This window comes from Rosa rugosa, chromosome 1 (assembly GCF_958449725.1).
Source record: "Rosa rugosa chromosome 1, drRosRugo1.1, whole genome shotgun sequence".
In the NCBI taxonomy this organism is placed as follows: Eukaryota; Viridiplantae; Streptophyta; class Magnoliopsida; order Rosales; family Rosaceae; genus Rosa; species Rosa rugosa.
The window spans coordinates 42,130,315-42,157,986 of NC_084820.1; the positions used below are offsets into that span (position 1 = coordinate 42,130,315).

At 38.2% G+C, this 27,672-nt stretch overlaps 2 protein-coding genes and 1 long non-coding RNA gene across 7 annotated transcripts; 1 reads left to right on the forward strand and 2 right to left on the reverse strand.

The window, feature by feature from the left end:
* Positions 1-8,177: 8,177 nt before the first annotated feature.
* LOC133737800 (cytosolic sulfotransferase 15-like) lies at positions 8,178-9,571 on the reverse strand. The gene has a single exon (XM_062165296.1). The coding sequence runs from the start codon at positions 9,420-9,422 to the stop codon at positions 8,412-8,414; it is 1,011 nt and encodes a 336-aa protein (XP_062021280.1). The 5' UTR covers positions 9,423-9,571; the 3' UTR covers positions 8,178-8,411.
* Positions 9,572-10,215: 644 nt separating this feature from the next.
* LOC133737808 (uncharacterized) lies at positions 10,216-11,739 on the reverse strand. The gene is made up of 3 exons (XR_009859889.1): positions 11,614-11,739; positions 11,148-11,239; positions 10,216-11,074 (listed from the first exon to the last, which is right to left on the reverse strand). It is a non-coding gene; the product is annotated as an uncharacterized LOC133737808 (long non-coding RNA).
* Positions 11,740-13,013: 1,274 nt separating this feature from the next.
* On the forward strand, positions 13,014-26,433 carry LOC133724964 (uncharacterized). 5 transcript variants are annotated; one of them, XM_062151948.1, is made up of 3 exons: positions 13,014-15,765; positions 24,477-25,238; positions 26,061-26,433. In XM_062151948.1, the coding sequence occupies exon 1, from the start codon at positions 14,136-14,138 to the stop codon at positions 15,531-15,533; it is 1,398 nt and encodes a 465-aa protein (XP_062007932.1). In that variant the 5' UTR covers positions 13,014-14,135; the 3' UTR covers positions 15,534-15,765; positions 24,477-25,238; positions 26,061-26,433. The 5 variants fall into 5 exon arrangements, with proteins under 5 accessions (XP_062007932.1, XP_062007934.1, XP_062007935.1 ...); XM_062151950.1 differs by lacking the exon at positions 26,061-26,433 and having other exon boundaries at positions 13,014-13,192; positions 13,757-15,765; positions 24,477-25,380; XM_062151951.1 differs by lacking the exon at positions 26,061-26,433 and having other exon boundaries at positions 13,014-13,192; positions 13,775-15,765; positions 24,477-25,380.
* The last annotated feature ends 1,239 nt before the right edge of the window (positions 26,434-27,672 follow it).

Here is a 27,672-nt window from a genome sequence, read left to right on the forward strand (position 1 = left end):
GTATCAGAGCCGAGATCCATTCAGACTCGGTTTGTTCTTTCCGCTGCGAATATAGGGTTTTTTTTATTCGGTTCTTTTTTATTTGGTTGAATTGGTTCTTTTGGTCGATTGATTCTCTTGCCTTGGTTCTTTTTGTCGAATTGGTTCTTTTGCTTCTTCAAGTCGTGAATTGGTTCTTTTGCTTCTACAAGTTGATTTCATCCTTTGTCCATCAGTTCATCCTTTTTGTTCTTGTGTCCGTCCATATCGTTCTTTGGTATTCTTTTTGTTACAATTTGTAGGAAAAAAAGAAGAGACAAAAAAGAAGAAGATGGTGGATTTGACTCTTATCGACGGGAATACTGGAGGATCTCAGAATGGAGGGGTGAACTCTGTGGCCCGTGAGGTTGTGATTGTTTAGAATGTGACAGATAATTCAAGTTTTGGTGTAAAGCTCGATGGCACCAACTCTGGTTGGAGAGGAGGCAATAATACTGGAGGACGTGGTGGTGGTCAAAGAGGCAAAGTGGCAGTCCAATTGGTGCCAGAACCTGACTTCTACGGCATTGCAGGGCAAGATCCCTCACAGGGTAATGTTTCCTTGACTAAGGAAACTCGAGGTAAAATTCGTGTTACTTTACATGTTTCTGACTTTACTGGTAGTGATACATGGATAATTGATTCTGGTGCGTCTGACCATATGACCTATGATAAGTCCTTCTTTATGTCTATGTCATCCCCTTCTATATCCCATGTTTCTAATGCGAATGGTGCGTCTTTTCCAGTCTTAGGTATTGGGTCTGTTCAGGTTACACCATCCATTGTATTGCATAATGTGCTTTATGTACCCTCATTGTCTCATCATCTTTTGTCTGTATCTCAGTTGGGGTCACAAAATAAATGCTCTGTAACCTTTTATCTAATGTATGTTATTTTTCAGAATCTGTGCACCAAGGTGATCATGGGTAAGGGAGACCTGAGGGGGAGACTATTTCACTTGGATTGCATGTACGCAGAGCCAACACAAGCATCGGAACAGCCTTTCGCCCTGACATTGAATTCTGACAGATTGAGTGAGCTATGGTTGTGGCATAGGCGTTTGGGTCATCCATCTTTTGAAGTTATGAAGAAGTCCATGCCTTCATTGTTTCTGGGAGTTAGTGAGTCTAACCTGCATTGTGAAACTTGTGCTTTGGCTAAGAGTCATAGGTCTAGTTATCCTTCTAGTTTTCATTCTAGTACTATGCCTTTTGAGTTAATTCATTTAGATGTATGGGGTCCTTCTAAACATTCTACCCTTTCTGGAATGCGATATTTTGTGTTATTCATTGATGACTTTACTCGATTATCTTGTGTGGTTTTACTCAAGTCCAAAGATTCTGTTTTCTCTGCTTTTACAGCATTCCATAAGCTTATTCGTACTCAATATGATGCTCATGTTAAGGTCTTTCGTTCTGATAATCGGGGTGAGTTTGTCAATCATTGTTTTCTTGAATATTTCCAACACCATGGCACAATACATCAACTTCATGCCCACAAACACCTGAGCAAAATGGGGTGTGTGAACGAAAAAATTGTCATCTTTTGGACATGGCTCAGTCTCTTCTACTTAGTGCTAACATGCCTAAGTATCTTTGGGGAGAGGCCGTATTGTGTGCTTCTCATCTAATCAATTGTCTTTCGTCTGTCCCTCTTCAAGGTCGTGTCCCACTTGAGGTTCTGTCTAACTATGTTTCTATTTCATCTTCTAATACTCTTCCTGCTCGTGTCTTTGGTTGTATTGCTTATGTCCATCTATATAAGAATCATAGGTCAAAGTTGGATGCTAGAGCCCTTAAGTGTGTGTTTGTGGGGTATGGTTCTCATCAGAAAGGTTACAAATGTTATCATCCTCAATCCCAGAAGTTTTATGTCACCATGGATGTTACGTTCAATGAAGATGCATGTTATTTTTTACCTCATGTGACTCCTCGTCAAGGGGAGAAGTCTTGTTATTATGAAGATTTGTTTCGTGGGCAAGATGAGAGATAGACATCCGAGTTCTCAAGGCTGGAGTGTTTGGGAACGGAACTTGACAAAGAGGACAGCAGCCCACCGAACGGAGAAGAGAATCTGGGTAGTCAGCTACTGACCAGTCTACCGGATCAATCTGACCGGTTGGCCGTAGAGGAAGTTCCCGATGAAATTCTCGATATCGCCAATGCTGTTTTGAACAATTCTTCTGTCTCTCCCTCTCCTTCAGTGGCCTCACCTACTCAGTCGTCACCCGAGGTATGGTCTAATCCTTCTTTATCTAATACCCCTTCTGTGTCAGCTAGTGTTCGATCTTCTGTGTCAGATATTGTACCCACCAAAACTCTGTTTAGTCGTTCCACCCGTGGTCAACCCCCAAAGCACTATGAACCTACTCTAAGTGTAAAAGCTAAATACCCCGTTGCTAATTATATGTTGACCCATAGGCTGTCTAAACCGTATGTAGCCTTTGTGAATCAATTATCTTTTGTGTCTCTCCCTAGTAAAGTGTAGGATGCAATGAGGGATGAGAAGTGGATGCAAGCAATGACAGTCGAAATGGATGCTCGTGAGAAGAATTGTACATAGGAGCTAGTATCATTACCACCCGGGAAGAAGACAGTTGGTTGTCGGTGGGTGTATACCGTGAAACACAATTCAGATGGATCGGTGGACAGGTACAAGGCAAGACTAGTGGCTAAAGGCTATACTCAGAAGTATGGAGTGGATTATGATGAGACATTTGCACCAGTGGCGAAAATTAACACAATTCGGGTACTTCTTTCGTTAACTGCTAATCTTGATTGGCCTTTACAACAGTTTGATGTTAAGAATGCATTCTTGCATGGTGATCTGCATGAAGAGGTTTATATGGATTTGCCTCCTAGATATGGTACTTCTACTGGAGAGCAGGTGGTGTGCAGATTGAAAAAAAATCTCTTTATGGTTTGAAGCAGTCTCCCAGAGCTTGGTTTGGCAGGTTCACCAAGTTCATGAAGAAAATTGGGTACCGACAGAGCAATTCAGATCACACCTTGTTTCTTAAACATCGGTGTGGTAAAGTGACTGCCTTAATTATTTATGTTGATGACATGGTTGTGACAGGTGATGACTTTGAGGAGATTCAAAGGTTACAAGGTCAGTTGTCTTTAGAATTTGAGATGAAAGATTTGGGTAATTTGAAATATTCCTTGGGAATTGAAGTTGCTCGTGGGAAGGATTGTATTGTGTTGAGTCAGAGGAAGTATGTTCTCGACTTGCTGGCAGAAACAGGTATGCTTGACTGTGAACCTGTTGATACTCATATTGAGCAAAACCATCGGTTAGCAGAGTACTTGGATCAAGTACCTACAAATAAAGCATGATACCAGAGGTTAGTTGACCGGTTGATTCATTTATCCCACACTAGACCAGATTTAGCCTATGCAGTTAGTGTGGTGAGTCATTTTATGCATAATCCCAGTAAGACTCATATGGATGCTGTATTTCGTATTTTGCGGTATTTAAAGTCTGCTCCAGGGAAGGGATTACTCTTTTCAAAACACAGTCACTTGGATGTTTCTGGGTACACAGACGGGGACTGGGCTGGTAATATTACAGATCGCAGGTCTACTTTCGGGCTACTTCACATTTGTAGGTGGTAACTTGATTACTTGGAAGAGCAAGAAACATAAGGTGGTGGCTCGTTCTAGTGCAGAAGCAGAGTATAGAGGGATGGCCCGAGGACTTTGTGAGATGTTGTGCTTGAGAAATTTATTGAGGGATTTGGGATTCAGGCAGAAAAAGGCTATGCCGCTTTATTGTGATAATAAGGCTGCAATTGAAATTGCTCACAATCCTGTTCAGCATGATCGCACGAAGCATGTGGAGGTAGATCGACACTTTATTAAAAAGAAGCTGGATGGACAGATCATTATGTTTCCCTTCGTTCCTACTGAAGAACAGTTGGCGGATATTCTTACAAAGGCTCTCTCGAGTAAAGCCTTCTATGACTTACTTGACAAGTTGGGCATCCGTGATCTGTATGCACCAACTTGAGGGGGAGTGTTGGCGTGAGTCATGCCATGTAATTAGGATTGTGAATATTGTGTATTATTAAGATTATTTTGTTGTAATTAGTTTCCTAATAGGTCTTGATGTATCTTGTATATATACTCCGTTCTTGGAGAAGGTAAATATTATATCAGAAAATCCCAAATCTCTTGTTCCTTTGTTCTTCTTGACTATTATTTCTGCAGCAAGTAGCAAGCCTGAGTGCCTGACATCTCCAATCCCTATTTCATTCACCACTATGATCATCCAGGGTTGGTATTGGTCACAAAACCACTCAATGGCAACAACTATGCAACTTGGCGGAGAGCTCCTTGAATGTGAAGAATAAACTTGGAGTAATTAGAAAACAATCCCCATGATTATGCAGCATGGTCTCCTTGCAATGATATGGTTCACTCTTGAATTGTGAACTCAATCTCTCCAGATATCGATATCTCTGACAGCATGATTTACTACACCACTGCTCGTCAAGTTTTGGAGGATCTTCATGAACCTTTTTCTCAGAGCAATACTCCACGCATCTTCCAAATTTAGTGTGAAATTGCTAACCTCAAACAAGAATAACTTTCAGTTACAGCTACTATACCAATAAGTTAAAAGGTCTGTGGGATGAATTGGCCTCTTATATAGATTCAATATGCACTTGTGGAGTACAGGAAGATCGCCAAAAACTGATGTAATCTCTTATTAAACTCAATGAATCTTATACTGCTGCTCGTGGACAAATTCTTTTGATAAACACTCTCCCCTTTAGACTTACTTGTAACAAAATAATAGCATCTTACCAAATATCAAATGATCGAGCATCTTAATTAGCAGAATTTGTACTTTGAGAAAAAGTACAAACAATAGAAGGAGAGAAACTTTAACTAAAATCTAATATGATATCTGACCTAGTTATCAACTCAATATTAAGGTACTAGTTAAAAGGAAAACATCTTTACCAATAAATAAATAAATTGAGCATCTTACCAGAATTAGTACTTTGAGAAAATGTAAGTATCCTACCGACTGAATGAATGAAATCGACCTAGTGACCCACCCAAATTTACTCTTAAATAAAACCACATTTGGTACAGAGGTTTAATAAGAAGTATTTGGTATATTTAACTAATATGATATGTAACCTGGTTATCAACTCATAAGAAGCATCATATGCTGTGGATCTCTCTAAAAACTCGGACGGTTCTTGGTCTAGGGTTTGCAAATTTTCTTCTTGTCCGGCGGCAGTAGCTTGCCTCGCCAGCTAGAGGCTGCTGCCGGACGGGAACTGAAATTCTAGAGGCTTGAGAGATGCTTCGAGAGGGGTTTTGACTCGGGCTTTGGATGGGATGGATTTGGCAACAAGCAGCAGACGCGGGTCGGCGGGCTCGGTGGGCGGCGGTGCAACGTAGGTCGCGTCGTCGAAGCATCTCCATGATTGGGGATGTGATGGTGGGGCGGGACGGTGGTGGCGGCGTGCTGGATCGGACTGGTTTCGACGTGGCTCGGTCGGGTTTCGCTGTCGTTTTGAGGCAGCAAGGTCGGGAAGGCTGGCGTCGGTTTCGCCACTGCGGCGTCTGGCGTCGGTTGCGGTGATCGACCAGTGAGGCTGCAGATGGTCTGTGGGCTTGGGTCAAGCCATTCTTTGTTTGGGCCTGAGTTGGGCTTCTTTCTTAAGGCTGTTGAGCAGCTATTTTGGGTTGTATTTGTCTTTTTCAATAATTCCCTTTGTTTAGGGAACTCTATTTCCTTTGTTTTTAGGTTACTATAAGTTTTATCTTTAGGCTTGCTTATTTACTATGTTATTTCATAGTTTGTAGGCTTGCTTAAATAAGTGAGCATGAGTACCGTCAAATGATCGGACCTAATCTATGTATCGCTATGGTTTTCCACAAACTCTTTATCTACCCAGAGATGGTAGAGGGAGGATATGTAATGGTCCTTTCTGGCCTGAGTATTAATATATATCGACATGATATTTTTCAAAAAAAAAAAAAACTCATAAGAAGCATCTCTTACTCCAAAGTATATCACAGTAGGCCTCATCATTTAGCCCTTTGGCCCTAAGCCCGTCCTAGGCCCGCCCGGCCTGTAGGGCCGAAACCCTACCCAGTTCTTGCATTAGGGCGGGCCGGCCCTACCCTTTCTCAAATAGGGTAGGGTAAGGGTCATGCAAATGTAGCCCGGCCCGACCCTTTAAACCCGCCCAATTAAGCCCTAATAATTTTCTATTTTTTAATTATGTTTCACTTTAGTCTATAACATACAACTTATCTATTTTTTGTAATTGATTTCCTAAGCTTTATTTTCTTTAATTTTTGTTTCCTTTGTTAAAACAACAATTAATTTTGAGAGATTTAGATAGATAGTTAATTGAATATAACCATCTTAACTAATATTTATAAATGTTATAACTTATAAGTTAATTCTAATATATATATATATATATATATATATATATATATATATTTATATTAAATATGATCAACAAAAAATAATGAGTCTTGTATTACCTATATAACCATTGAGCCACATTTTGAGATAAAAAATAAAAGTAATATATTTCTTTTTGTTAAACAAATTAAGGCCCATTTCGGCCATATTCGGAAGGCCGGCCCGACCTGGCCCTAGTGGCTCGGGCCTTTCGGGCGGGTAAGGGTTAGCATGTTTAAACCCCGACCCTAAATTTTGTTGACTTTGACTAGGCCCGGCCAGGCTCGACCCTAAGCCCTAAAATTTAGGGTAGGGCCGGCCCTAGCCCGGCCCATAATGACCCCTATATCACAGCCTTTACCATAGGAATTTTCTCCATGAAGGACAGTAAGTAGCAAAATATGCATCGATTCCCAATAAACGTAATGATTCTTGTATATAGTATACGTCTAAAGCGACTGGGGATCATGTCCTCATATATAATTAAAGAGTAATGCTAGGTGAATTATCTTTTTGGATACCATATACATCTCATCTTAAGTAGCAACTTATATAGTACAAAGCCTAACCTATCAAGGAATTTCATTAAATAATGTGGTTATTGTACTTCAGCTGCTAGATAAGATGAGATACATATGGTATCTAAAAATTGGTTCACCTAGCATTATTTTCCATCTACAAGATTGCAATAACAAAATTTCAGCATTTTAAAAGATTGACTCACCTTCTTTGTAGCCCATCCTTTTGCTAAGCTCTTCACATATAAAATCACCATGGACGTGACGTTCATCCAGAAAAAGCTCATCACAATAATCAAGAAGTTGTACAAGGTACTAGTTGTTGGTAGGAAGAGAACCCCACACCCAATAGTTGTTGGCAGTAACAAGATCAATAGTAGTATTGTAGATAAGGGCACTTTTGTTATCTATACCCTTGACAAGAAACATTTTGTGCTTCCTTTTTCCTATCTCTATAACTAAATTTTCCTAGAGCTTTTCAAGATGTTTGAAGAAGAGTTTGGAATATCGAGTAGTGGTCCTATCGTACTTCTATGCAATCTCCTCATGAATTATATATATATAGTGTCACTTGCCCAGCATGGAATGAGTTTAGAATTGAAGAAAGCTATCCTCAACTCTATCATTAGGCTTATAATTAGTAGCTACTTCTTGTCTACTTTTGATCGAGAACTACAGACCAACCAACAATTACTCCTTTGTGGTTTTTGAATAGATCATATTAATATGTCGTGCGTTGTTAGCTTTTAATGGATATGTCAGTGTTATGTGGGACTTGAAGTGAATGTAAATTTTGTAGAAACATAATGGAGAAAAAAGAAATGCCTGCACTTTTAATTTTATCATGGGTACTTACTGAGTTCAATCAATCATTTCCAACTCTTAACTTTTTTAGACAACTATTGTGTAATTTGTTTGAAATTCTGGTCACTTACATTATAATTCTGCATTCCACATTAGCAACAGAGGCAAGCATGCAGTGTCAAACCTCATCATCAAATAGTGGTAAGCGAGTGAGCAATGGTTGGTTCAATTGTTGTAAAAAAATTTATTTGATAGATTTCAAGTAGTCAGAAATTTTTTAAGATTTCAAGCTTGTTGCTAAAAGTTTAAGACATTGAACCTTTTTTTATTAAAGGTGTCATGAACGTCGGTACCATTCCTGGAAACCTAGCTTATTACCAATTGCAAGTTTTAAGATTCGGAAGGAAATATTACATTATAATGGCATTACACAGGATTTGGAAGTAAATGAAATATCTCTTTTAACATTACATTTATAACGAGATCGAGGATTATAAGAAGGAAACCATACATTTATTAATTGAAATTGATGCTAAAGCCCATTGCTGGAAAGTAGACACAAAAGCAGACACATACCATCATTTATGGTGAAATTAACCAGAGAGCTTAATTCATTAATGGGAGCCCGAACTAGTTCTGCTGGACATGATCTGCTAGCTCGGGAGTCCCTTTGAACGTCAAGCCTGAACTACCCAACTTTTCTTCTATGACTTTGGACATTCTCTGCTCCATCATAGGGGTCAAATAGTTAACCCAATCTCCCACCTCAGCTTTTCTGAACAGGTTCTTACTCTCCATGTTCAAGACAAACGTTCCAGTTTTGTTGATCTCCAACTTCTTCATGGTCTCAAAAGAACAGAGCTTTGCTATGTCTTCAATCACACCGTTTCTCTCCTCCTCCTCAGTGAAAGGGCAGTCCAAAAACTTGGCCAATGTTTTCAAGTGATTTACACCATCTTTCTTCATGTCCTCGTACTTCAAGAATAACACATTGTTAGGTCTCTTGAAGCTCTCTTTCCAGTACCCCAACATGTGATCCCAAAATGGACCATACACATCCATGCCTTGGCAATACATATCAAAGGCCTCATCAAGGGACAATGGAGCTAAAGATTGTGGCCTGACTTTGTTACAGAAATGCCAAAGAGAAACAAATGAGTCGAATGGGTTTCTGCAAACATAAACGATCTTACAATTGGACTCTTTAATTGTACCCAAAGAAGGAAAAGGAATATGGGTCGCAAAGAGTCTTGGCTCAGGAAACTTGGATGAGAAATCAGGAACTAGGTTGTTTCTATAGAGATCCACCTCTAAGAAGGGGACAAGATTATGAGAGTTGGAAGTGAGCAAGGGATGGATCTTTATTTCGAAACGTTGTCGATTCACAATAGCAAAAATCAAGGCTTTCAACCATGTGGTGCCGGATTTGGGTACGCTGGCCACAACTATATCGGAGTCCCTAGCTTGGAAGTGCTTTTGGAAAGCGATTATGCCTTGGAATATTTCTGTTGGGCACCAAAAGCCTTGGTATTGATGTTGGTGAAGGGATATCCAGCCTCTTTCTTTGGGGAGAGAAAGGAGTTCCTTACACTCATTACTGAGGTCTGTTTCTCCATCACCAGCCGGCTGATTTTCAGTCATAGTAATAATTTGAACTGGTAGTGGTAGCTAGAAATTAGGCCTGGCATGAGAATTAGCTTATAGAGACGCCCACATATATATAGTAATAAGCTAGCAGCAGCTCTAGGTAACTCCTAGGAGCAATTGACAAAGGTACAGGCCGGCTCAGCTAGCTGCGGGACGAAAATAAAGGGACAAAACGGGACGAAATCATTTCAGCGGTTAGATCTTAATGGAATTGATCAAAGGGATAGAAAAGCAAACCATTAAAACCAAAAATTTTAAACGCACTATCCAATCCCGTCTAATCTGCTTTTCTATCCCTGTTTATCTTCCTCCTCCCCCGTCTCAACTCTCAATCCATCTACTACCCCTCAGAGCCTCCCCTATAACATTCTTGATTCGTCATCATCACCATAAGACTGGTCTATTTTGAAGGTATTTGTTTTTTTTTTCTTCAGTTTGGTGAATCATGGAGCCATTGTATTTTGTTTGATGATTTCACTGCTGGTGTTCTGATTTCTTTGTCGTTGCCAATGGAAATTAGTTCAGTTTTCGGATTTGGATTCCTGCTCAAAATTTTATTGATTGGATTTGATTTGTTTAGATTGGGATTTGAAAGTGTTTCTATTTTCAATTGCTGGGATATGGAGTTGGTGGAAAGAAATTGATAAAAGGTCTATACTTTTTTGGATAGTGGAATGGATTGAATCATTGTGTTTAGCTTTTAACTTCTTTTTCATTATTATTATGTCTAAGAGTGAGCTATAGTGAAATTCTATTTATAGTTGTGTTTGTAATATAATGCTGCAGCTTTATGATGGGTGAACCATCTTTACAAGACCCGAATGAGAATGGTATTGTAGATGAACCAAAACTTCAGCTTGGTCAAGAATTCGAATCAATAGAGAAGGCATATTACTTTTACAATGAGATATATGCAAAGACAATTGGTTTTAGTGTGAGAATGGGTTCAACTAAGAGAAATAAGGTGACTGGAGAGAGATTACTTGGAAACAATTTTTATGTTCCAAGGAAGGAAAAACATATGAGACTTATGAGAACTCAAAACGGCAACATTCATCAACCATGGAAGAAAGGAATTGCGGAATAAAGCATACGGGTTGTAAGGCAAGGTTGAACATCGTCTTTAACAAATCAACCCCACTGAGCAATCAAATGAAGCACCACTTAGCATGTAAAGGATGAAGTTGATCTTTCTTCTATTTTGTTTCAGCATAATCACAAGCTTTTTGATTTGTAATGGATTGTAATATGCATCAGTTGGGTTGTCATTCAGCTGCGATTTTTCTTTCATCCACTGACCAGAACTTGTGTATATTCTTTTGCATTATGATTATGACTTGTGATTGTGAATTGGGGTGTTTCTTACTGCACAAGAATTTTATAATTGAGCTAATTGCATCATCAGCCACCCATTTTTCTAGATCTTTCAATAGATAATTTCCACTGCAAAATAAGGAGGTAAGCTCTGTTTAGCACTATCTTTACAACTTTTACGGTCAAGAGTGAAATCGCAGCTGCACTTTGCTGTCCTTTCTGACTCCATATCAATCTAGCTCCGCCTTCATTTGCAGCGCTTGTTAGTGATAATTAATAAACGCAATGCAGTTGAGAAGGATGCTATCAACTAGAATCATATGAAGAGTTCCCTGCAAAACAATATATCAAGATTCAAATTCTATCTAAAAAATCCTCATCTGTGGAAAAACTATCATGACATACAAAATAAACTGAAACTAGACAGCTCATTCAACTCGGTGCAATACGGCTGCAGCATCAATCACTCTTGTAACGATGGTTCACCCATCATAAAGCTGCAGCATTATATTACAAACACAACTATAAATAGAATTTCACTATAGCTCACTCTTAGACATAATAATAATGAAAAAGAAGTTAAAAGCTAAACACAACGATTCAATCCATTCCACTATCCAAAAAAGTATAGACCTTTTATCAATTTCTTTCCACCAACTCCATATCCCAGCAATTGAAAATAGAAACACTTTCAAATCCCAATCTAAACAAATCAAATCCAATCAATAAAATTTTGAGCAGGAATCCAAATCCGAAAACTGAACTAATTTCCATTGGCAACGACAAAGAAATCAGAACACCAACAGTGAAATCATCAAACAAAATACAATGGCTCCATGATTCACCAAACTGAAGAAAAAAAAACAAATACCTTCAAGATAGACCAGTCTTATGGTGATGATGATGAATCAAGAATGTTATAGGGGAGGCTCTGAGGGGTCGTAGATGGATTGAGAGTTGAGACGGGGGAGGAGGAAGATAAACAGGGATAGAAAAGCAGATTAGACGGGATTGGATAGTGTGTTTAAAATTTTTGGTTTTAATGGTTTGCTTTTCTATCCGTTTGATCAATTCCATTAAGATCTAACCGCTGAAATGAATTCGTCCCGTTTTGTCCCTTTATTTTCGTCCAGTATGTGAGCGGGCCTGGACAAAGGTAGATGATAACACGCATGGAATCCTCGAGCTAATTATGATATAATTAATATATTTTTATTTGATTTCTAGCAGATAAGCGAAATTGTGAAAATCGATACTTTTGTACAAAACAAAAATGATGAAATCAGAATTTTTAATAAAGAGACAAAATTGTTAATGTGGTCAACCGAAGGAAGAAACATAATGCAATTATGCATAATTGTGTGTGCAGGTGCTTGAAATTAAATTATATGGAGTTAGAAAAGACAAAAAAAAAAAAAACCTAATAACGATAGCAGTATAGCGCGGCAACATTTGTGCATGTAATTGGCATATCCACCGCACCCTTTCTTATTCTTTCATTCAGCCACACCCACCGCACCACACTCACGCAATTCTCTCCATCTCCCAATTTTCTTACTCTCCCACATTAATTTAGAAATTTTCAATTGGAGGTGTTTGTGGGGTGGTCAACAAGTTTTGGACTTATAATTGACAAAGTGTTAATAAATGTGATAATAATTAATCACCGCGATTTAAGAAAAATCCAACAAGTGGCAGCATGCCCTTGGCTTGAGTGGAGTATGGCTTAGGGTGTGTTTGGTGTGACTGTGCTTTTAAGAAAAGCTGACTTCTGCTTATTTATGAGAATAAGTGATTGAAAAGCAAAGTAGCTGAGTGTTTGGTAAACTGACTTTTTATAAGTGCTGTAAGTGGCAAAAGCAGTGGCAAAATGTTTGATAAACTCAAAACTGACTTGTGCTTTATGTTTGTAGAATGACCAATTTGGACATGAAAGATTATTTTGCCTTGATTGTTTGGTAATATAATGTAGTTTAATTGATCTTTTTATAGTTAGTTTAACCTTCATTATGTCCATATAGTGATTAATTTTTATAAAGAGAAAATTTTACAAATAGTACCCCAAATAAAGTCCATTCAAAATTTCAGTAACTCAATCTTTAAAACTATAACAATGGTATCTCAACATTGAAATCCGACACAATATAGATGTCTTCTGTTAATAACGTCGTTAGGTCAGATTTTTTCAATGGGCAAAATCGTCTTTCCATCTTTTCCCCCCTTATCCATTCGTGCACATAGCCAAAACTAGTCAAAACGACTTCTCTCGGTCTCTCACCATCGTTCTCCTTTCTCTCTGTTCAAGTGAATCTGAAAAAAGGCAGAGGATAAGAGATTTTGTTCCAATCCAGCCTGGGTAAAGTAGATTCGGGAATCCCTTAAATCCTGAATGGACATAGCAAATTATTGGAGGTACTTTCGGATTTATGGAGATCCACCTGTAATTGGAGGTATGCAAAAATGGTCCCCCATATGACTTTGTTTTCTTTACTTTATTTTCTTTTAGGGTTTTGTCTCCTAACTCAGTACTATGCTTGTTAGTGGTGTAGAAAGTATAGATTGTTTAAGAAAGTGAAGAATTTATTGTCTAGGTTTTGTTTTGGTTCTAAGGTCTGTTGTCATGTTCTATCATACTATAATATTCTTGCCGATGGGAATGGAGTTTAATGTGGGGAAAGCTTTGAATATTAGTGGGTGATGAAGAAATTTGAACATTAAATTTGGTTGGTGGAACTCATTGACGTTGAACATTTGAAAACTGGGACTAGTAGAATTAAAAAAACACACTACTTATTTGAACTGACAAACATAAATAAAAGAGATATTGAATTGAGTCTATTTAGTATGCAATTGGCATCATGTTTATTGGGTTGAGTATATTAGGTTTAAATATGACTATAGCAGACTATTGTTGACTAGTATTGATTGTTATTGACTTAGGTTTAGATCATGTTGAATGATGCAAGTCCTAATTTATTTACTGTAAAAATACATTATGGGGGGAGGTTTTACAGCCAAGGTGGTGTAAACAGACATTACAGGGGTGGTTCAGTTGTTTTCGTGGATGGTGTGGTTCCAGAGAAATTATCATTTACAAGCTTCAACTATTGGGCACATGACTTAGGTTACACCCAAGGTCCAATTGCATATTGGTTTCGGGTACCTGGCAGTGAAGCAAGAAGTGGCTATTTACCAATTGCAACAGATGCAGATGCTGTGGATATGGTTCAATTTATTCCAAGCACTAGAAGATTATTGGATGTGTATATTGTCTGTTTGAGTGAAAGGAAGGTTTTTCAGCCTTGGTAACTAGATGCCTATGATGATGAAGTAGACCATTTGTCATTTATTGGGCATGTCATTCATGATCTAGAAGATGAGCCAGGACTATTGATGAATGACAGGATAAATGCACTTGGTGAAAATTTCACAATTGAGATGCATGTTGAAGATGATCACGTTGATGGGGTAAATGCACTTGGTTTAAATTTCCCAATTGAGATGGGATTTGACGATGATCATGTTAATGGGCCAACTATTGACTCTACATTCCAAGAAAATGGAGCTGCATCTATTTCTAATAAGCAAAAAGATAAGGGAAAAAAGAAGAAGGAATATGCTGAGGTGGAAGTAACAAAGAAGAAGGTAGGCAGACCCAAGAAAGTATCAAAAAGGAGATATGAGACAAGATTCAATGGAGAATGTTCTCATGCTGCGGACTTAGTAGATAATTCATCTAGCTCAGATGATCCAGACTATGCTGATGAAATAGTTTATAGTGATTGGGAATTATTTGACGAAGATGATGAGATGGGATTTGGAGGGAACATATCTGATGGTGAGGGAGAGGATTCTGATGGGCTTGCTAGTTATCATGGATCCTCAGATGAGTTTGCTGAAGATGCAGGAATTTTTAAAGTGAAGTCAAAGAGGATGTTTTCTAAGTGGAAGGAATTCAACAAGAACTTTGATATGAAGAGGCCAACTTTTGAGCTTGGCATGGCATTTCCTAACTCTGTTGTCTTCAAGAATGCAATTAGAAAACATGCAGTTTTGACGAAGAAAGAGCTCCGGTTTGCTAAAAATACAAGGTACAAAGTGAAGGTCATTTGTAAGACATCCCCCGATTGTCCTTTTTGGATTTATGCAACAAGTCCATCTAAAAATATTCCTACTCTATATATTAGGACTCTTAGGCCTCAACACATGTGCAATGAGCTGGTTGGGAAAGTATACCATTGTCATGCTCCTTTTATTGCTAATGAGTACCTTGATTGTTTTATGAATGATCCTAAGTGGAGTAGGGAAGGGGTTCAAAATGTTGTTGGAAGGGACTTTGGAATGGACATTGGTTATCAAATATGCTACAGGGCTAAGAGAATTGCAATGAAGCTAGCTCAAGGTAGCTTTGAACAACAATATAATTTGCTTGAAAGCTATGCCCATGAACTGAAGAAAACAAACCCGGGAACTTCTGTTTGGATACACACTGAGATGGAAGGTGATATTTATAGGTTCAAGAGAATATATATTTGTTTAGAAGCACTTAAAGTTGGAAGGAAGGCAAGTTGTAGGAAGCTTATTTGTTTGGATGGTTGTTATTTAAAGGGTGTGCATAAGGGTCAGTTATTTGCTGCTGTTGGAATTGATGGCAATAACGGAATGTATCCCATAGCATATGCAGTGGTTGAATTGGAGAATAAGGAAACTTGGACATGGTTTCTACAGTTTCTTCAAGAAGATTTGGAACTCTGGAATAGTTACCACTATGCTTTCATATCTGATAAATAGATCGAAAGGACTTGAACAAGCAATTGCTACACTTTTTCCACATGCAGAACATCGGCACTGTGTAAGACACTTACGTACACAGCAATTTCAAGGGAGATGGATTTGCTGGGTTGCAATTGAAGCAGATTTTCTGGGCAATAGCCAGGGCAAATACTATGAGACAATTTACCAAATCAATGGAAGATTTGAGTAAAGTTTCTTATCAGCAAGCATGGAAATGGTGCAATGACAGGTATATAATTTGGATTTATAATCAGTCGGAATATTAAATTAATTATGTTTTTTATATTCTCTATATCTATTTGCCGTATCCTGCATGCTATATCAATTTCTATTTTTGAGCTATCAGAGTATTAGTTATATTGATTGAGGTTTAGGTGTGCCATTCTTTTGTCTGATAGCCATTCAACAAGAAGTCATTGATTCCATTAATAACTTTATGAGTTGCACATTCAACTTTTTTGTAAAACTTTTAACACCAACATGCTACTGCATTCATTCTTTAAAAAAAATATATAAAAAAGTTGCTGCTATATTATACTTTTAATTGATCATTGGGTATAATTAGCAATAACTTACTATATAACGTACTAATTGATCATTGAAACAGGCCTAGGCCTGCCAAACATTGGTCAAGGTCTCACTTCCAACCGGAATTTAAATGTGATAACTTACTAAACAATCACTCTGAATCCTTCAATGCAAGTATTCTGCCTGCAAGGAAGAAAGCAATTCTGGGACTTCTAGAGGACATAAGAATTTCATTTATGGTGAGGTTGGGAAATAGAAGAAATTCCGGAGCTAAGTGGAGGTGCAAGGTCGGACAAGGGTCGAGAAAACTGTGGTGACTATATGATTATCATTGAATAATTTTAAATATTACTATATAGTTAAAATAATGGGGATTTCTAGAAGGTAAAATATTCAATATAATCAACTGAACTTGTAAGATTGCTAATGAACTATGAAGAAAATCTGTCAATCAATTCGACTACATGACGGCTTTAAATTCATGCATGCAAACCAAGTTTTATACACCCAAAGTATTATCCTATAACAATACAAAAGAAACAGCCTCAAAAAAAAGTTCACACTGTTCATTAAGTTGATCAAGTGCAGAAACTTTCTTATCACTTAATCTACTTTAACATGAGAATCCCACAGCTTGCCTCTCTTCCTCTTGTTCGGCTTTAGTCCAAGCAGTCTACAAAAGATAGAAATACCAACAATCATAAGAACCACACAGTAGGCCAATAGCCAACCACCAAACGAAAGCTAATAACAACCTAATGTGTTACTCTTTACCTTTAGAAGCTTCACTGGCTCCTCTGATCTTGACAGTAAATCAAAACCAGTACTAGATGTTGGTTCTGTCCCTCTAAATTGAAGATACCTCACATGCTTCACCACCATACTTAGGTCTTAAATGCTGATTAAATGGGAGAATGAAGCAATAATACTCACCACCATATCAATAAAATCTGGACGGAACCTCCCATTAAATGAGAGAATGAAGCAAAAGGAAAAATAAAGGACAAAAGAAAGAGAGGCCAGAGGGTTAAGGAGAGAGGTGATGCCAGTCAGAAAGAGAGAGAGAGTGCGTCTCTGAAGAGGAGCAGCGTCTGCGTGAAGACTGAAGAGAAGAGTATCCATGGCGTCTGCGTGATTCCTTCAAGAAATGGAGGGTAGAGACTGGTATTATCAAAATTTCATTAATCTACGGTCACCAGCGCCACAGTGATCTCCCGGCTTCTAAAAGAAGGGGTGAGGCCGCTTCTGCTTTTCGACGGAAGCCGCAGCAGCTTCTGGAAAAAGCTGGCTAGAAGTTGGGTTACCAAACGCTATTGCAATATCTGCTTATAAGCGGGGGAGCTAAAAAGCCCCCCCAAACGCAGTCTTAATGCATGGCCTCAGCTTACCTTTCACCGTGTGTGCTTACACATACACACCATAGTGTGAAAAGAGAAGGAGAGCTATGTGAAAAGAAACATGTAGAAAATTAAGTGTGACTTTTAAAAATCTTAATTAGTGTAAAGATATTGTTCAGTATGACATGCAGAAATCTTGATTACTGTACAAATTTTGTTAAGTGTACGTGCAGAATTCCTGATCAGTGTATAAATCTTGTTAAGTGACTCACTACTAACAAGTCTATATATATCTATATATATATATATACTATATATATATATATATAACTTTGCTCATGTGCGGATATCCGCACCTAAGAAAAAAGGTACGGATTTCCAGTTTTGACCCACTTTTCGATCATATTTTCACATATTAACCGTTCAGTTTTTAGGTCCTAATGTATAGATCACCTCTGCAAAATTTCAGCCAAATTGGTGATCGTTAAGGCATCGAAAACTGCAATTTACACGAACGAACCGAATCTGCCGAACCGGAACCGTTCGTGTACATTGTTGTAAATTGCAGTTTTGGATGCCTTAACGATCACCAATTTGGCTGAAATTTTGCAGAGGTGATCTATACATTAGGACCTAAAAACTGAACGGTTAAGATGTGAAAATATGTTCGAAAAGTGGGTCAAAACCTAAAATCTGTACCTAAGAAAAAATGCAGACGTCCGCAGTGGAGAAGCGCTGTATATATATATATATATATACACGGAGGAGTTCCAAAGAGGACGTCCGCACTTTCGCTAAAGTGCGGACGTCGACGCTGCAGCTTGGCTCGGGGCGCGACGGAGCGGCGGGGCTTGCCGGACGGAGGCCAGGGGTCGGACGGACCGGTCTGCAGTCGGTGGAGTCGCCGGCGACGTGATTGCAGCACTGCCCAGAAACCTGCAACCTCGACCTCCTCCAACCTCGATCGCTGCCCAGAACGGCCTGGGATGCCTCCAGCCTCCGTCCGGCAAGCCCCGAGCCGCCGTCGCCGCCTGAAACGCCGCAGAACCATCGACGTCCGCACTTTAGCGAAGTGCGGACGTCCGCTTCAAAACCTGCCCGTATATATATATATATATATATATATATATATATATATATATATATATATATATACAGACACTATAGTCTGAATATACACACATAAGTGTGTGTGTGTGCGCGCACGCGCGTGCACCATAATGTGAAAAGAGAAGGAGAGCTACGTGAAAAGAAACATGCAGAAATCTTGTTCAGTACGTGTGACTTGTAAAAATCTTGATTAGTGTAAAGATGTTGTTCAGTATGACTTGCAGAAATCTCTATTAGTGTACAAATCTTGTTAAGTGTACGTGCCAAAATCCTGATCAGTGTATAAATCTTGTTAAGTAACTCACTACTCTACTAAAAGTGGGAAGAAAGAAAATTGAAAGGAACAAAACTTCATTAACTGAGAGATGACTTACAAATTCAAAAACCTTGAATGCATATGCAAGCTTTGGAGAATGTTTACAAAGATTCAACTGGTAAAAGGAAACAGGTGTAGACTGGGGATATTTTGCTAAGCACATGAGCTCCTAAGTTTACAATGTTTGTTGGAACAAAAACCTGCCTTAACTGAGGGGGTATCCCTTCTTATATAAGGTTAAGGGGTAACTACCATGCTGAGATTGGCCAGCTTGATTGAGAATTCACTATTTATGAGTAGTAATTTTCCTGCCTGAATGCATTATTCAATAGGATCTTGACTTATCTTGAAACCTTTCTGTATGGTGTGGAGCTGAACTGGATTTTATGAACAGGATGAGGCTGCTGGAGATTGAGCTGTACATGAATAGTGTTTTGCCTGATTGAGGCACTATTGAGTAATCATAAGGGTCTTGACTATCCTAGTAATTTGCCCACCTCTTCATCTTTGGCTTTATTGAAGATGAAGCTTAACAAGATCTATAATGAGGGGTGTGATTAGATGAGGTTGCTGAAGATGAAGCTGAACTAGATTTATGATCATTCTTTTCATCATCATCACTTAACTGGGCTGCTTGGACCATTAATTATTTGGCCAACTCTTTTAATTCTGCTATGGACTTCCCTTTAGATAAGAAGAGCTAGAGAGGAACCTGGTGATTGGACAGCAAGAGTTTGTTGTGACTGTGCTGTTTTGACTGGGAATTCTTGATTAATTTGAGTGATAACTCTCTCATGGATGAATTGATCCCACCGCTTACTAAAATATGGCGAGATACAATATCATCTTTCAATTCATACTACCATTTTAGGATCCGAGGAACTTTATATTTGAACATAAATTGGATTGTTACTGGAAAATGATTTTGATTTTTACTGAACTTTTGAGTTGTTGCAAAATATTTTACTGAATCTTGCAAGGGCTCCGAGAGGAGGTCAAAAGGGCACCTGTGAGAGTTCCACCAGCTACCAAACCATAACGGGAATTTTCCGTTTAAGAATTTATCAAAATTAAGAAACCAGGAGTGCCTAAAATCCTCAGTTTGATCGAGGAAGATTTTTTACCAACCCTCTTTGTAATCATAGTATGAAAATGAAACTTCATCCTCCGTGTTGTGATATACATAAGGAGGATCACTTCATTCAGCTTGATTAATAATGTTGATTATGTATAATGAGTAGTATAACATTTTGACTCGTTCTTCTTGCAATAGATTGGCTTGATGGTTACTGATTTTGTTTGGAAGAAGATTTCTGAATAGAATTTAAGTGAATGAGAAGAATGACTTGGAGTGTAACGAAAGCCGGGGGAATTAGCTTTCATAAGAGACTTAGTAGATTTCAAGTGACTAAGGCATGGTTCAAAATAAAAGAGGGTGACTATGACTTTGGTTACATAAGGGGAAACCTTATTGTAATTGACTGTGGTTTGTGGAACCAATTGAGCATTATATAGGAATGGATCATACTGAATAACTAAAGCAGATTGGTGATTAGGACAAGAACTGCCAATAGTAGTGAGTCGGTTGCTAACTAGGACTGGAGGATGACCGGGATAAGGGATAATACTTGAGGGTAACTCTTGTTTGATTGAAGATGACTCTTGTTTGATTGGTACACCATGGGTGACATCGAATATCTTGTAAATCCTCGGAGTTTGACTTTGAACCGGACCAATATTTTGTCATTTGTTTAGGAAGGACTTGAATTTGGCTTTCAAAGATTTCAAAAGTTTTCACCTCATTTAAATAGAAGCTTCTGCACTCAAATACATTAAATTCTCAAAGCATTCTAAATCTTCATTCTTTTGCCTTGCGGTTTTTTAAGGCTTGAGTTAAGAACATTCTGCTTAGGTTCTAAGAGCTCGTGGCACTGTAATGAAATCGATATGGTGAGGTGCAAATCGAGGAGTTACAATTTTTGAGTTTGATTATGCCCCTGGCCGCTAACCCGAACAGCGGTTCTCTGATTAGAGCAATGTTTGACCAACGTGGGGTGGTGGTTGTGCTGTAGGTCTTGTCTACCTTGGTAGACGGTCTGATGGCACCCGCATAGTTAGCCTCGCCTCCGATGTAGTCGCTGGGCCTCCCGCCGGTATTGAGGATGCGACTTTCATGAAGGAAGTGGCATGGATGCGCCTTGCACACATACAGCCATGGTGGTGGCTAGCAGCGGTCTGGTTAGCAATAGTGGTTGGCAGGGCAAAGCGAGACTGGTCTGCGGCCTTGTCGAGTTTGACCCGATTCCGATCTCTGCGGATTTTGACTTGAGGTCCATCTTCACTGTGCTTGGGCTATAGTGGTTTGGGTGTTACTGCTAGAGCTTCCTTTATTTGTGGGCTTAGTGGTTTGTACGGGGCTTTGGGTTTTTAGTAGTTTTGCTCGGTTGGTAGAAGCTTCTAGGCAACCCCCCCTCTCTATGTATGGTGGTCTTAGAAGTTTTATAAATATATTGGGATTTGAGCTTGGCCTAGTCCGGTTATTTTCCTGATGATGTCAAAATTACTTCATTTTACTTGGATTACATTGTTGTCCAAGGCATCCTTACGTAGGGTTTTATGTTTTCTAGGGAACGGATTCCCCGTGAAGCGAATCGAGCAGCTCATGCAGCAGCCACGCTTGCCTCTCAGATGGTGGGTCTCTTTATATGGGCACACCAGCTGCCATCGTCTCTTTATTTGGTTTTGAGGAACGACGGATTACCATGTCCTCCCTTAGAAGTGTTCTAAGCTGAGTTTTGTTTCTGGGATTGTTTTTCCCCGTTTTGGCTACTTTCATTCCCCTTCATCAATTTGATTTAGGTGGTGTATTGGCTTTCTTTAATTGTTTTTTCTTAGCCTCTTTTTTTTTTTTTTTTGATAAAACAAACTTACAACGAGAAGGAGAAACCAGGAGAGACACCCCTTCTCAGCTGATCCAAATGGAACACTGAGCACATAGAAATGGGTAAATAATGGAACCAAATTTTAGGACACTGGAAGTTATAAGCTAAAGATGCTAAATGATCAGCTACAAAATTAGCCTCTCTAAAAGTATGTCTAAAGATAATATTGGAAACTTATCGGCCAAATATCTAATATCTCTGATTAAAATATTCAAAGTCCAAGGAGTTGTTGCTGTTCCTTTAATGCAGTCGATGAGCAGTTTAGAATCTCCTTCCACTATTATTGTGATGCCCCGGAAATTCGTAATTATTTTCCAAGGATTTTCCGGAATCTAATTTGTGGTTATTGGACGGTTTCGTGGCTCGTGGATGGAGCGGAAGTGTTTCGGGCGAATAATTATTCGAAGGATATGGTTTTAGGGGGTTTGCAAATGTTGACTTTTGATACGTTGAGATTCTCCAAAAACTTCCTTCACGAAAGTTGTAGAGCGCGTCGATACGAGTTCGTGGACATGTGGTACGCGTCAATCGGAGCTCGTATGAGAAAGTTATGGCTATCGGAAGAAGTTTCTGTTTTAGTATAAATAGAGAAAATCAGAAATTATTTCATAAAAATTCCATTTCCTTTTCCGGAAAGTTTCTTCTCTCTCTCTTCTCTCTCGGCTGCACCTTCAGTATCGAACAAACCCGGCTGACCCGACCCGGCTTTTCCGGCGATCTCTGGCCGTGAAACTTGGTCAACTGGTTCGCTCCTCCGTCTGGTCGTCTCTGTGGCCTCCTCTAGCGGCGATTCCCACTGTGTACGGCGCTGGAAGATGGCGAAAATTGGTGTATTCGGACCTGATCGGAAAACACAGTTCCGGCGATGTCGTGGCTTCATGCTTCCTGTTATGAGTTCGTAGCAGCCTACTGGTTCGATCCTTGGTGTTTGTTTGGATCGATTTACGTGGAAATCGGTTCAACTCGGATTGAGCAAAAACTCAAGGCTTGTGAGGTACTTGACGAAGTATTCTTGGACGGGTAGTTGGTGGTTAGGCTGTTTTGTTCTGTATTGAAGACGCAGCGGGAGTTTCGAGGTGAGTAATCTCACAAGGTTCATTAATGAACGGAATACCTTTATTTTTTTAGAGTTATTTAGTAACTGCAAACTATAGTTGGTATTAGTAGGCATTCCTGAGCGGATGACTACGTATATATATATTTACGTGAAATATATATGTTTTGGTGGTTTGTGGATTTATGAAAACAATATGCATGAATTGATGTTTTTTATTGTTTTGGGTTATGGCTTTCAGAAAACAAATGATTGTGGAAATGTTGATTTCGATTTGTTTTGAAAAGCGTTGAGATTTGGGTATGAAAACAATATGCATGGATTAATGCTTTTTATTGTTTTGTGTTATGGCTTTTAGGAAAACAATGATTATGGAAATGTTGATTTCGATTGTTTTGAAAGCGTTGAGATTTGTGTAATGTTTTTGAGTCCTGTGCGACTGCTTTAATGTTTTGCTCCAAGGGACTGTGCGGCCCGAGGAACGAAGGTCTATGACCTTGGGCAGAATATCAGGTATTCACGTCTTTGGCCGGACGAGTGGTTACGTTTTCAGTTAGAGCTCTAATCTGTCTGCCATATAGGTAATTCATGGGGTAACGGGAATTGGTTATTGATAACTCATGACATTACGTGCTTTTAGGGAACAAGGTGTGAGTTGCTTCCTTATTAACGGTTTTTAAGGGGACAAGGTGCAAGTTGTTTTCCTTATTAACGATTTGATAGAAATCAAGGTGTGAGTTGCTTTCTATGGTACGATTATGGTACAATTGATAGAATTCAAGGAGTGAGTTGTTTTCTATGTTATATTTGATAGAAATCAATGTGTGAGTTGCTTTCTATGGTACGATTATGGTACAATTGATAGAATTCAAGGTGTGAGTTGTTTTCTATGTTATATTTGATAGAAATCAAGGTGTGAGTTGCTTTCTATGGTACGATTATGGTACAATTGATAGGATTCAAGGTGTGAGTTGTTTTCTATGTTATATTTGATAGAAACCAAGGAGTGTGTTGCTTTCTATGTGTCGTTTTAAAAGAAACCAAGGTGTAAGTTGCTTTCTTTTATTTCGATTTGAATGGGAATTAAAGTGTGAGTTATTCTCCTTTATTTAGTGTTTTAAGGAATCAAAGCGTGAGTTGTTTTCCTTATTTCTGGTGTGAGTTATGTTGACTGTTTTGAGTTACTCATACGGGCTTGCAAAAGCTTTCCGGGTTTGTTGTGTGACAACCCGGTACACTATTCAAACGGTGTAGGGGTTAATCCTGCAGGTTAGGATAATCGGGGCTGAAGTGGAGGTAGCACCCTTGCAGCTTTACGGTAGGAAGCCATTTTTGTGACTTTACCGTTGATAAGGACTTCCGTTGTATAGTTAACTCTGAGCGGCATTTACGTTTTATTTTGTTGTTGACAATTTAATTCGTAAGCTTATGTAATATATGACTCTATGGAGCGGGTCAATATTGACATAGTGGGTTCAATGCATCAATACGTATGTAGTTTAAAGGAAAAAGTTTCCAGGTGCTTGGTATTGATGGTTGAATGATCACGCATTGATAGGAGCATAAAATGTGACGTTTATAATGTTTAAACCCTATATTTTGCTAAGTTATTTCCTTTATCTTGATCAATTTAACTTAGTTAGTGTTTTACAGGTAAAAATGGAGTTCTACTCATACTAGGAGACCTGTGGAAGCTAGGAGAAGTCTATGGAACATCCATGAAGCATCTAGAAGTCTCAAGAAGATCATTACCAAGTTGGACACAAGTTGTTCTTTAAAAATCAAATCCATTACAGATTCGGAAAACTGCCAGTGCAGATTAGTCAACTTCAACAGAGTGTCAAAACTCGCTCAGAGCTCAGAAAATTATGATCTTTATATGGTTGGAAAGCTGCGGATGTCTAGTTTCCAGAACTTTTTACAGCTCATCGATATCTATTTTCTAGAAGAAGTTATGACCGTTTTAGTGAACTGAGGTCAAATCTGCCGGAAATCTGTTTTGTGTCAAAGAAGTTCTAACTCAATTTGATTTCTACAACCTAAAAGAGATATTTTGGGAGTTCTAAATCAAATTGATTTATACTTGCTTGTGTAATATTCCTATTGGTCGAATTATGAAGAGTAATCATGACACCAAGGCTATAAATAAAGAGAGGAGGGTGACCAAAATAAAAATCAGAATATACACATCTCTTCCTTCATCCATTTCATCTTCTTTGTCTCTCCATTTCCTCTCCATTTTCCTTTTCATTCTCTAGTCTTCTAGTTCTGCATTTTCAAGCAAAGAGGAGAAGAAGAAGAAGCCGTGAGCAATCCTAGCTGCCATCGTTCCACCTTGTGCCGTGATAGTGAAGCCTTGCTTTCAAGATTCAAGATCAACGTCTCAAGTTCTTCATCATCCACTCCATTCACGGTGTAATTCAATCTTTTTCCTTGTAACCTCTTTTGGTTTTCTTTGTTTGGATTTGTAGAACTATGAATTCTAGTTAACAAATAATGTTAAGGGCAAAGTTTAAAGCCCGTCTCTATGTTTTGAAATAAAGTTGTGATTTCTATATGTTGATTTATATGTTGCTTATGTGAGATTGATCAATTGATTTTGTTTTATGGAAAACTTTTATATGTTTTTGTTCTTTGGTGCGCAACTTAGAATGATTGCATATAATTGGAGCTAGTAATTAGGTTCATGCTTTGTAACCCTAATTCGAATAAGTAGTAAAGGCTTTGGACAAAAGTCGAAATCAATTGGTTTGTGTTATTGAATAGACATGCTTTGTGTACTAGGATTAATACAATTATTGACTAAACTTTCACTTGCTCTTAATGATTTGAAACTTGAGTTTGCATGGTTGCTTTGATTGTGTGAAACCTGTTTTCAAAATATATTGGTTAGGTGCTTTGCTTGATCAATTGTGTAAAGGGAAGTAAAATAAGGGACATTGGTTGCTTTGATCTTTGTTTCTTGGTTGATATATTCTCGTCTCATAGATAACCAACTATTAGAATTGTAACCGGATTTCTTGCATATAGATGTAGTTTTGATCTTTGTTCCTTACGTTCCACCCTTGTAAATGTGTTTTTACATTCTCTTTATTTTATTTAATTTTAAATCCGATTCTATAATCTTAAACCCCCCCTTATTTGTGTTCACTTGTATATATTTTCTTTTCTTTTTATTATTCTTTTTGTAAATAATACTTTATTATTTTAATTCTTTATTTGTTTACACAATTACAGGTGTACCCTCATTCCCCGGATAGAACGATCCCTACTTTCTTTATACTACATTTGACAACAGGGTTAAATTGCGTGCTACTTTGAGCGTGTCACGCATATGTAATTATGAGATTATATATCGATTTTTAGTTGTGTTAAAAATCAGGGGCGTGACAATTATATTAGCTATCCTTCTCTTGAGGCAGTAGCTTCTGCAACCACTATACTTGTAGAACCCAAAATCCTGCATGCAGCCACTAGAGGATTACCATCAGTATTTCTAAGAATAAAACCAATTGAAGCCTTTCCATTCTTAACACAACCATCAAAATTCATTTTAACAAAGTGGTTATCCGGAGGAATCCGTTTAATAAATCTATGTATTATTCTGTGATGAAGATGGTTATTCCTATTGGTTTGTTGATATAAAGTACCTATATTAGAAGCTCATATCAATTAGCAGCAGGACTGTAGGAGTAGACCATTCTTGTTGAAAAACAATCTTGTTTCTAGCATTCCAGTTGGACCAAAGGATAAGTAAAGCATTACTTAAAAGTTCCTTACTTTCTTTATTCCTTTTACTAAGATAATCTAACCAAGAAATAATAGAACCATTCCAATTAGTAGGTCTACCATGAGAATATGACCAAACTTGCAACGCAAAATTACAGCTTTTAAACAAATGATCCACAGATTCAGGTTCAATATTACAAAGAGGACAGAGGTGAGAAATATTGCTATTATAAACGGCAAGTCTATCTCTTGTACGAAGCTTATCCTTGATAAAAATCAAGCAAAAGATTTAACTTTAGGTGGGATATTTAATTCCCAAACTTTAGTCAAAAGATTGGTCTTGGAATGAGGATTAACTTGATTAAACTGTAAAGATGAAGCACTTTTAATTGAAAAAGTACTAGAAGGAGAAGGACCTCATGAAATAAACTCATCTGCTGTAGGACTGATAGGCAGAGGAATAGCAGTAATTTTATCAACAATATCTACAGATAAGATTGCTAAAAGTGCCTGCTTATTCCAAGTTGAATTGGAAATAAAACGGCTAACCTTAAGGAACAAGTCTAACTGATCTCTATCTTGTTCTGGAATCAAATTATAAAGAGGGAACGGAAAGAGCCAGTTAAATGTCCAAAATAAAATGGACATGCCATCTCCAACTATCCATCTAATTCCTTGAAGTAAAATATCCCTTGCATCAAGAATTCCTTTCCAAGCTATAGAATGAGAAGCTTTTTTCTGTGTAGCCCTTTCTTCAAAAAAAAAAAAAAAAAGAAATGAGAGTTATGAAGATATTTCTTAGTTACTAATTTAACCCACCAGTTATCAGGCATTGTTAAAATCTTCCAACCTAGTTTAGCCGAAGTAGCCTTGTTGTAACAAGTAGCAGATCTCACACCTAAACCTCCTTTAGAGTTTGATAAAGTTATTTGGGACCAAGAAAGTTTAGGTACCTCAAAAGGAAGATCTACAAGTTTTATCAATGTCCTTATTCAACTTAGGAGGGCATTTAAAACAGGAAAGAACATGATTAGGCATACCTGATATATTAGCTTTTATTAAGGTAAGCTTACCAGCCCTAGAAAGAATATTTGCTTTCCAGCCCGAGAATTTTTCTGCA